Raw genomic sequence first — 12,473 nt, forward strand, 5'->3', positions numbered from 1 at the left:
CTGGGTAATGTCTTATCCTTATTTATTATCATTCTCTCATAATCAATGAACACCCTCATATGTTTAAGCAATTTCCTCATACCACTACTAAAACACCCTCTACAGGAATCGATTGAACCAACATATGTTTCTCATGCCATCAAGGGATCATTTTGGCATAATGATAATGAATTTATTGCTCTGCTAAAAAAAAAAGAACTAGGGAGCTTGCTCGCAAGAATGTTTTCAGATGCAAATAGATAGATTGTGTTTAGTAGCTAAAAGATTTCATTAACGATCTGATTTAGATCATGAAGTAATTAAGCCAACAACAATTTCACCTATTCTAAGTATAGTCTTATATCATAAGTGGATGCTAACAATGGCTTCATGCATGACTCACTAACATAAGCCATTTTATGTAGCAACAACTTGTCTTTAAATTATCTTTATGCCTTTATCAACTTAAAAGAGATTCCAACAAGCTGCTTGGCCCAATGAGTTAAAATGTTTGTACTTTTTATGGTTGTGTGCTCTGGGATGACATTATTATTTCATTAAAACCAATCTTATGTTACTATATATGTTTCTCATATACGTTGATTATCTTATTATTATCGTTAATTATGAGACCATAAACAAGTTTATTGATACTCTTACCAAGAGGTTTTCCATTAAAAGTTTAGGGGATTTTCACTACTTTCTCAAACTTTTTTCTCGGACTTAGAGACACTAATACAAGTACATTAATGATCTACTTAGTAAAATACTTATGACACCAATGTAAGTACATCATCTTAGTCGTATTGGTGGTTTAAGATATTTATCTCTTACTTGTCTTGATATGTTATTTATTATAAATTGATTTAAAAATTATGTGATCTTATTTAATTAAATAAGATATATTAAAATTTTGATTGAATTCTAATTAAGATTATCTATTAATAGAAAGAAAATCTATTTATAATATAATTCTTTTAAAGACGACAGAGGAATTATTATAAATTACTATTTTAAACCTTTTGCACTCGTTTATATTTAGACATGATCTTCTAGGGATTATATATAAATAGAGATTATAAATTTATTCTCTGCTCCATCATTAATTGTGGTCGTATGAAATGTAGTAAATAAAAAGAAGATAAGTCTAGTTTTTACATATCGTTAGTGCTTTCTATGCAGTTTAACATATATATAAATATAATGTTAATCTATCGTTATTTGATTTTAATTTTGACATTAAAGTTTTTCATATAACAATAATATAATAATAATTTTATATTTATAATTAGTATTAGAACCATATTTTAATATCAAATATACAGATAATAAAAGTATTAGATCTATTTGCTTACTTGAGTCGCTCTACGCACTTGCTGAGGATAAAGGTCTCTTCACCCACACAGGTGGTACTGCAGATGGAAGCATGCGATCCTGCTTGTCATGGATAATGGTTGTTGTGAGCAGTAGGCGAAGGAGATGCAACGGTTACGGTAGGTAGAGTTGTGGAGGGCAGCAATCTTCCTTGATCGCTGGCTCTACCATGGGTCATGGTTACTACACACAACGATGGCAGAAGGCTTTGCCGGTGGCAACGCTGCATGCAACAACTACTGTTGAAGGGAAACGGTGGTGTTGCATGCAGCGGTTGCCTTAGGTGGTGTCATTATCACGTGCGACGGTGCTGCGATGTGTCGTGGTCGCTTAGCGTCCTGGGAGGGAGTCAGACGGAAAGGGGCAGCCTCACAGGTGGGCTGCGGTGGAAGTACTTGGCCATAGGTGGTGCTGAGTATGGTGGCAGTAGTGTTAGGGGGTCGCCTATCACAAGTGGTAATTGTGATTTGCGATTCGACGTCTGTTGTGCACGATGCAATGTCCACAGAGATGTAGCTCAGCGCAGGCGAGTCCGATTAGGTGGTCGATCGGCTATGCGGTAGTGGACAACGACGTGCGAGGATGCTGCCTGCGGCGGCGATCGTGCGACGATGTTGCTCATGCGACGGCATCTCCGTGATGGATGAAGGGCTCGTCGGGCTGAACGACAACGTTTCTGGGCAGCTACAGGAAATGGGTCATCGGGTTAGTGAAGGATCAACCTTTGGACGCGGTTGACGCTTCGACGACGGAAGTAGGTCGCAGAGGAAGGGAAGGGAGTTCGACGTAATTTTGATCTAATTGGTCAAAGTCAAAATTTGACCTTTCCCTTTAGGATTTTGACTAAGCCCCGACTTTGACCTAATTTGATAAAAAAAAATAAATTTTGATCAAATTTGACCAAATTGTGATTTTGACTTTGGTCAATTTATGCTTTTGATCGGACTTGGATTTTGCTAGCAATTTGATTGGACCATGATTTTGATCTAATTTTTGTCTTAGGTCAATTAGATGTTGACAATTCTAAATCAATTTTGATTTGTCTAATTGGCTGGTGTTAGGCCCAAATTGGTTAAATCTAATTTGGGTGGTCTAATTCTAGGCTTGCCTAATTAAATAGGATTGATGGACCTAATTTAGATGGTCCAATTATGGACTTACTCAATTAAATAGGATTGATTTGATCAATTTAGGATCTTTTACCGAATAAAAATATTATAAATTATAGATTTATTTTATAATTTTCTAATATGGCATATTAGTGAAATTTTTATTGTTTGCGATAATCAAAGTCTAATTATTGTTTTTAGATATTTATATAGTTATTCATAAGCATATGTATAAAAGTTTTGAAATAATATTTGCTTTCACATAAAGTCAAGAATTTTATTTAATGTGTTGATTAATGATGCTGTTTAATGATTATTATGATTATTCTTATTAATTTTTTTATATAATTAGATTAAAAAATTAGTGAATATTATTTGTAACTTATATCTCTAAGTTTTATCTAACTTGTAATTACCACAGTGGCCTAGGATGATAGACTTATATGATGTAAATTATAATAAATATTTTTATTATTTATAGAATATTTAAAATATAATTTATATTTTTATATTAGTCTTATAGTTATTAAAATAACCTAGACTAATAAATTTATAAAATTATATTAAAATTAATCTTAAATAGTATTAAAAAATAATATTCATAATAACATATATAATTAGAAAATTTGAATAATCCCAAAGAAGAATATATTTTTAAATAATTATGTGATAAGGTAATATAATATTATTTTGGATATTCATGTCATTCAGAGTTATATACCAAAAGATAACAATACTATTCTACAAAGATGATATCAATCAGCCATAATTATAATTTTTTTAAATAATAAATATGTTAATATTTCATTGAAAGATGAAATAGAGATGATATCAATAATTTAATATTTATTAAAAAATTAAAATATCAATATTCTTTTATTTTTTGTTTATTATAGTGGTACTTCCATTATCATGTATCTAGTGTCCTTTTAATCTTTAGATCAAATTATTTTTGAATGACTTGAGCATATGCAATTCACATTTAGTATATTAGATATTGATCAAATTAATTGAAAGGCTCATAAAATTAACTACTGAAAGTTTAGTAGAATAAATAATTAAAATAAATAATTAGAAAAGATAAAAATATTAATTTAATAATAAATTATTAATAATATTAAGACTTCATTATAGAATACAACTAGCGTAATAAAATATTTAAAGACTGATTTAAATTTGCTAACAAGTCATTGATTTATATCTTAATAAAAGAATTGACTATAGCTAGTATTATGATATTTAAGAAATTTTATAATATATCCTCATTATTGGCTAACAAAACTGTAAAGTTTAAAATATTAGATATTATGAGTTCATATGTAATTTATTTTTAATTATCTTTCTTCTTAGTTTGACTCATTTAAAGTTCATAACAACACAAATAAAAAATACATAAAACATAAATGAGATAATTAGTATATGTGTTTAAAAAAAAAGATTAAAATAGGAAAAACTTAAACTATTTTGGGTATTACTCATAATACCCAAATATTATATAGACTCGTAATAATATTATATAAACTATTTTGGGTAATAATAAAGGAAAATTAAACCATAGATGACTTGAGTTTACAAATATTATATAGACTCGTAAAAAGAAAATCTTTACTCGTAAAATACTACTTCTTTGGTAAGAAAGGTGATATGAAAAATAATTATAAAGTTTGGTTTGAAAGGAAAAAGTATAAGGTTAACCCTTGTATGTTTCAAATTAAATATTACGAAGTCCCTTTCAAATATTTAGTATATTGATTTTGATGCTTCAACTTATATTACCAATAATATGTAGAGATTCATTTTAACATAAAATATAAAAAAAATATTATTACATAGAATCATTTTAAAGCGAAAACGATAGTGATAGGTATCTATCGCTTATGCTTAAAAACGATTCATTTGATTATATCTTTATGATATATGCTATGTTCTTACAATTTTAGAAATTTGGTTTCATTATCTAAAATTGTTAAGATATTATTATTTTTTACTAGTCGTAAACTAGTATATTTTTTTATTATTACAAGTTAGTTTTTAAATTCTTGATGATTGTTTATATAAAATTAATATAAATCTTGAGTTTACAATGATGAAATATTAAAATAAATTATAATTTCATGAACTCCTTAAGATTATATATGCTTACATTTACGGGTTACTTCATGTTTCTGGTTTTAATAGAGAGAGATGTTTTTTTACCTTTATAGATAACATATTGAGATCTAATTATGTATATCTAATTTATGTAAGATCTTATGTTGTTATACTTTTAGGTATATATAAATTAGGTCAAGAGATAATTAGATTAAAATATTAAAATTATTAAATTTTATAAAGGTGATAATTTTTATTATAGATATGATAAGTAAGCTCATAATCCTAACTCTTTTATTAGATTTATAGAAAAATAGGATGTTTGTGTTTAGCATGCCCTTAGCAAGTGTGCTAAAAGTTGAAACCATACTATTATGAATATAAATAGAAGTATGATGTGTTATTTTTATATCCTTGAATCAATATGGGATGAAAATCTAAAGATAAGTCTAAAAAATCTTAAGATTTAATCTTGATATTAAGGAGATATAGGTTGATACTCTTATATCATTTTATATTTAAAAAATATTTCTCAATTCACTAAATAATTTAATAAAGATGAAAAACAAAATAATATTAGTGTATTCTCATATAATGTTAATGTTATTGTTGATAATCTTGTAAAACAAACACAATTCATAATTTTGAAAATATCTAAAGGAAAAAAGATATATTATTTCTAGTGGTATATCTATAAGAATTAAATTATAATATAGGAACCAAGTGGGATCCCTTATCGTTTTCATATTCTAAAAAGTGATACGATACAATGAAAGAAGAGTTAAATCGATGAACCTGGTATCGGGAACTCGATGAATTATCCAATAATTATAAAAAAAATTAGTTACATATGATTCTTTAATATTAAACATGACTTAAAAGAGCAATATCGGACGATACAACTAGACTTATGCCCAAATATTTTTTTCTAAAAAATAAAAAAAATCAATCAAGGTTATGCCCAAAGATTGTTACGTAAAGATTGCCCAAAAATTATGCCCAAAGATTGTTCAACAAATGTTAAAATTAAAAGTTTCAATCGTTTTCAAAATGACTTTAAAAAATCAAATAAAAGATAAATTCCTTATCCATAGTTGGAAGTCCATTATATACTCAAGCTTACACTAGACTAGATATCAATTTTATAGTTAAGATATTGGATAGATATTAAAGCTATTTAACAATAAAATATTAGAAAGTTACAAAGAAAAAAATCTATAAAAGATTATATGCTCAAATATAAGATATTAGATCAGCTTGAAATGATAATATTTTCACATATCGATTTTGTAAATTATCTTGAACTCAAAAATAATTATTGTTAATTAAAAACTTAAGTTCCACGGTAGTGATTGTCGATCCATTTATTGAGGCTTTATAACCTTATGTATTAAAAAAAAATATTTTTATGACAAGATTTATGAGCAACCAATAAAATAAATTATGATATATGCTTGAGTGAATATTATTATTGATATTAAATTTATTTATTTATGTTATCCTATTTAAGATTATGTTGACAAGATAAATTACATGAATTATTTTGGACTCCATTAAGAAAGAATAATAGTGTTATGATACATAAAAGAGAATAATATAATATTAATGATATACAACCGTTGTAACTTGTATTAATAGTTGGACTTAATGGTATTATTACATTTATTTGACTAATTGGTCTATTTTATAAAATTTGTGTGCACATGTAAAATATTTTTCAAAATTTTAGAATTCGATTAGGTAAATTTTTTAAATAAAATTATATTTGATTATGATTTTTAAACTTTTATTTTATATCTTATTAATTAAGGGCGAATGAGATAATATTAGATTATGTGATCCTGTTTAATTGGATAAGATATATTAAAATTCAGATTAGATTTTTATTAGGATTATCAACCAATAGAGAGAATATCATAGTAGGATTGCTCGGATGACTTTGATAAGAGCAACTTTTCTAAATTACTATCCTAAATCTCTCAATAGAGAATTTTATAGGAATTATATATATAAATAGAGAGTATAGATCTTTTCTCTTTTTCTACTTTATTATAGTTTATATAGATCGATGGTGCTGGTGCTTCCCACGGACTACAATGTATTATCATATTCGGAAAAGAATATGTAGTTTGATCATGATATCTAAAGGTATTTAAGTCTAATATATTATTATTTAATTTCGATTCTAATATGAATAGTATAATGATAATTTTATAACTGGCTTAATTTATGCATCGACCTATAAATAATCGTTAGATTGCTGCTAAATGTTTGGTACCTTAAACACAAAAAAGTGTTATTAGCTTTTCCTTTGCAAATCAATGCCTTCCACACCGATTGGGATAGAAACTAAGATGATCCTCAAGACACTGCAAATCAATTTCCCATATAATCTAACTTGAAAATTTGTTTCTTCGTGTTCACGTAAGCAAAAATCAGTTGCACACTTCTTTATTGAAGCCGAAATTACGTACTTTCATCGACAACCGCTAAGTTACTATGGCTGTTGAACTTGGTATATCTTCTTATAGTTTAGTAATATATTATGGTAATATGGGAGCTACATATTTATCTCAGTGTAGCTTGTTTTTTCACCAACAATTAACTTGAGGACATCTTGACTGTGTCATATTGTATCATTAGTCAATAGTCTCCTTGAATCAAGATAGGTATCTTCAAAGATATGGGAGAACGATTTTGTGAGGGCATAATGATCTATAAGGTATTCTCTACAAATTAAGATATGTTACCAATTATACCGGACCGAGTTTTTCTTCTAATATGAATATGTCATTAGTTTATATTTAGTAAATATTATGATTTTATATAAAAGCCGTAAACTATATATTTATACCGACTAAAAGATCGACAGAATTCACAATTCTTCGCTTCCGATACTTACTATGTCTTCCACAATTCCGTCGTCCTCGCACTCGGAGGCGGAGCTGAAGGCGGCAGAAGCTCTGCTGAAGTTGTCGAGGCAGGACGAGGTGCCGCGGCAGAGAAGGTTCATCTGCAACATGTGCAAGAGGGAGTTCGGTACTCGGCAGTCGCTTGGCGGCCACCGCGCCAGCCACAGGGGCCAAAAGGGCTGCTACGAGAGGGCCAGAGAAAGAAGAGAGAACCGTCGTCAAGACGGGACGAAGAGAAAAAGAAAGAGAGGGAGGGAGGCAGCCGGACCACCGTCTGAGGCCGATCCAGTTGATGCAGCAGCACCACCACCACCAGCAATTCATCGAGAGGAAGCAAGAAAGCATGGTCCTGCAGCAGATGGGAGTAGAACAAGGAAGAGAATGAGAAAGGAAACTATGGAGATGTCGGACGCGGCCAAGCCTATTGAGACAGCTGCGGCGGCGGAGGCGTCGCAGGAGAGAAGGTACATCTGCAGTTGGTGCAACAAGCAGTTCTCCAGCTGGCAGGCGCTCGGCGGCCACCGCACCAACCACAAGGGCCAAAAGGGCTGTTCCGAGAAGGCCAAAGAAGCAACAGAGGAGATAACGAGGAAGAGAAAGAAAAAGGAAACGGAGTCGTCGGAGGGCAAGCCAATCGAGGCAGTAGCGGCAGCAACTCCTGCGACGTCGTCGCCTACGGTCGGGTCATCGGTGTCAACATCGACAATAACAGCAGAAGGGACTGAGGAGATGACGAGGGGGAAGAAGAGGAGACGGCTCGACCTGAACCTATCGCCGCCGGCGTCAGATTGATTTTAGCTAATGCAATAGCAGTGGGATCCAGTGACATGGCTGGACAAAGCCACAAGGATTCTTCCGACAAAGATTCCAATTGAGATCGTGTGGATTTTGACTTCCGATCCCGTGTTTGTTAGAACTGTCGTGTTTCCTTCTCTTGAATCACATTGAGCCGACGAATTATTTATGTTTCTTTATTACATGATTACAACATAATTTTCATGAAATATAAGATTTTATGTGCAGAAATTCCTGTTCATGTATTAAAGTTTGAATTCGAATGCCAATGCACAAATTTCTACAAAACATGTGTATGTATTTAGTACGTGAATTTTGTCACGTATTTGTATGTGTATGTAAGCACGTACAAAGATGCAGGATTTCTGTTGTTTTGGTTGTAATTATTATTGCAGGGTTTTCAAGCTAAGAAATATTTAAAAAATAAAAAAAATCATTATATTGAACGAGCATTCCCATATGGATTCGAAACTATGATATATCACTTGTACAATAAAATATTAACTTATTCGAATGTCTCAATGCAAACATAAGCTAAACAAACAGTATAATTAGAGTGTAAACAATGTCTTAGCTATCAATGACAAGAATACACGCCACCCCTGGAAACATCCGAGGGTTTCCAGGCACCATGGACAATTCCATGGTTGCTCAGCCCACCATAATGGCTCTCTTGCCTTGTATGAATTCTAAAAGTCAAACCCCTAATTTTCTAATTCTATAGAGAACCTTGCCTTTCATAATGCCCATATAAAACTCCTACCTTTTTCTAATGGCCAAAAGACCTCCCATCAAATGGTTTCTTTCCTATCGGAACTTAGTCAGTCAAACTACCCCAGTACAATATCAAAGAAGTCAAACCATTTTAGTTCACCGGATCCGTCATAATGTTTTTGGATGTGATCAAAGTGTTTTAATTTAGTAGTCAACAACACTAACAGAGAGTCAGACGATCCGATTAGACAAACCATATATCTCACTATATATAAATATATAAGCATCAATGTATCCTACTCGTTGTGGTCCTTTATGCCATAATCGAATTCGGCATGATTTGATTCAATCTCAATCATGCTAGGGCATTCACGTAGGCGTTCTAAGGCAGAGATAAGGGTGAGGTCGAAGCGATGAGTCTCTTGGTTCAGCCTGAGGGGGAGCTGGGATTGCCTTCCGTATTGGGTTTCTGCACAATAGGTTGATATTGGGAAGGAGATTCTCAACTCGACCCTCCAAAACTTAAATTAATTTTTTTTGTAGTAGCATTGAGTGTTTTAGATCCACCACCCTTAGTGTTGATAAGTGGGTCAAGATTTATACCTCTCCTTGAGGGTTGATCGTACGTAAGTTGTTAATGACCGTCGATACTCCAAGCGACTGATTTGTCTACCCCGGACGACACAAGTTGACTATTCTAGTTCTGCACCATGCAAGGCTACTTTGTATGATCTTGGGGATGACTGTGCATCATTCTTGAGTCCACTATGTTGCTTCGAGTCGTATCGCGCGTTTGCACCATGTCGACTCTAAGATACCACGTTGGTTCCGAGGTGGCTGCTGACTGTTGTTGTGGGTGATACCTAAATATTCTCTATCATTGGATAAACTAAATGTAATGCACCCACCTAGGAGATAAGCATCGTAGTAATTGATGTGTCATAATCAAGAGGAACTTCTTCTTTGTACACGATAGCCCAAGTTATAAGCATTAAAGCATATAATGCACTACAATTAGACAATGTATCTCTTGATACTCGATATGTTACCTTAAGCAATAATAATCAAAGCATTTGATATGCCTAATTGGGTAAACCATCTTCTTACGTAGCACTACTCGATACATAAGCATCAAGGTATAGATGCGCCGTAAGCAAACAACACATCTACGATACCAGATGCATCAATCTTAAACAAAAGCATTCGAAGAATGATGCAGACAACTACTATCAAGCTTCTGAAGTAGACATTGCATTCCGACATTAAGAGATTCTTATCACGAAGCCTAAAACAAGAGGAAAATAATATGACAATTAACTACAATTACTTAGGTTCATAGTTCTTGCCTAATTTCAAACACAATAATATTCATAAAAATGGGTTCCATCAAAATTTGATATTAACGACAGCTGGATTTAATAAAAGAAATTTTCAAAAGATATACACAGCAGTATAGTAAGATATACACAGGGAGAGAGAGAGAGAGTTGGGCTGTTATAATATTGATCGTCGATCGCAGTACACAATACGTGTGCCCAACTGTCACCCGAAAGCTGCGAGGTTGATGACGCAGCTCCATCTTCATCTTCGTATGACGCCCATAATACTGTTAAATACTTAGACCGAGAGACAAAACAAACACAACCAACTCGGTGCTGCTTCCTATGCAAAACCCGAGGGAAGAAGAGTCTTCACTCAGATAGCAGCAGCTCGTGGCAATCTAAGCACACAAATGCCTCTTGCTCGCGGTGCCGTGCTTGGCATCTTCTTCTGGTAAAGCACAAGCGCAGACGATGCAGCACATCCTCAGGCGACCTGCATGCCACTGTGACGGTGCACGTCGAAGGTCAACGTGCAATCTATTCTTTTGTTTTCTTTCTTGAGTACGTCGGAAGTGGATTTGTAGGTTGTGACGGACGATGGCATCGTCCAACTCACGTTGTCGAAGCCTAGAGGTTTCGTTAGGGGAGTCAAATACGATGCAGTTGATGATTTACTTGAAGTTAACGTAGATGACGATAGGTGACGGAAATGGTACTCCTATCTTCCCCCATATCATCCATCCATTGGGATAGGTAGCAAAAAAAAAAGTTTGAACTTTAGTTCATCAAAAGTCATATACGAGCCATTACTTACGGCTGCATGAAAATGTTCGACATGAAGCTGATGAAGTTATAGGCCCCCATCCTTGTTTGCTTTATTCTTTAACCTACTCCAATGGGTGTATGGCCCATTTTTGTTGGAAAAAAAATGCTCAATCTAATCTTATATGGGAAAATAGAAAGCTACTCTCGTGAGACAAAAAAATGCCCAACCCACTCTCTTTGGAAAGAAAAATGTTGATCGATGCATGATGTGTTCTCCAGGACATAAATATTAAAGCGTCTAATGCACCTTGAGTGAGCAAAACATCCCCTTGCATGTAGTGTAATTGCCTAGAACATAAATATCAAGGTGCTTGATGCACTCTCACTGAGCAAAGCATCTCCCTAAGATACATCCCCCCAACACAAAAGCATCAAAATGCTCGATGTATCATGGTATACATCCCCCAACACAAAAGCATCAAAATGCTCGATGTATCATAGTTAGTATACATCCCCCAACGCAACAGAATCAAAATGCTCGATGCATCTTAGACAAATCATCTACCTACACGTTAGGAAATAAGAACTAAAAGAAATAAGAATTAAAAGCATTCGATATGCCATAATCAGACAAAGCATTTTTACTGTGAATGATATCTCGAATCAGATCGAAAGTATTAAAGCATTTGATGCAGTTTATTTGATCAAAGAATTTACTCATATATGATAATGCCTAAGCCATAAATATCCTGCCTAATATATCTTCCGATGCATCCATCCAGAGCATAAGAATTGTTAGGCAATTGATATATTGATATCAATACGATACTTATTTACAACCAATCGGATTCCGACTTCTTCCTTAAGTTAAAGTTTTCAAGTATCATATTGTTAGAAAAAGACGGCTTAGGTCAAATCAACTCCACCACATCATCGAGGGAAAGATCAAAGTTGACACTAATATAATAAAAGAAAGTTTTTCTAAAAAATATTGGAAGTAGTATGGTATATAAAAATAAAAAAAGGTGAAAAATATAAAATCGAAAGAGAGAAAATTGGGATGTTATAACATACTGGTTAGAAATTTGATTCATCTGTTGCATTATATGATAAGTGCGCCGAATTGTCACACGAAAGCTACGTGATTCATATAGCACCCACCTCCGTCTTCATCTTTGCAGGACGCACATAATGCTTAGACCGAGAGCCGAAACAAACCCAACCAACTCGGTGCTGCTACCTATGCAAAGCCCGTTGGAGTCTTCACTTAGATAGCAGCAGCAGCTCGTGGCAATACAAGTTCACAAATGCCTCTCGCTCGCACGGCCTTGCATGGCATCATCTTCATGTGAGTAGAAGCTAACAGAGATACACCATACTTGCATCAGCTGTTTCCTTATACCCTCTTTCTT

The 12,473-nt window shown here is 33.0% G+C and overlaps 1 protein-coding gene across 1 annotated transcript; it reads left to right on the plus strand.

Moving 5' to 3' along the window:
• Positions 1-7,456: 7,456 nt before the first annotated feature.
• On the plus strand, positions 7,457-8,257 carry LOC135612477 (zinc finger protein ZAT2-like). Its single transcript, XM_065109097.1, has one exon. The coding sequence runs from the start codon at positions 7,457-7,459 to the stop codon at positions 8,255-8,257; it is 801 nt and encodes a 266-aa protein (XP_064965169.1).
• The last annotated feature ends 4,216 nt before the right edge of the window (positions 8,258-12,473 follow it).

Source organism: Musa acuminata, chromosome BXJ1-1, assembly GCF_036884655.1.
Source record: "Musa acuminata AAA Group cultivar baxijiao chromosome BXJ1-1, Cavendish_Baxijiao_AAA, whole genome shotgun sequence".
Taxonomy (NCBI): domain Eukaryota; kingdom Viridiplantae; phylum Streptophyta; class Magnoliopsida; order Zingiberales; family Musaceae; genus Musa; species Musa acuminata.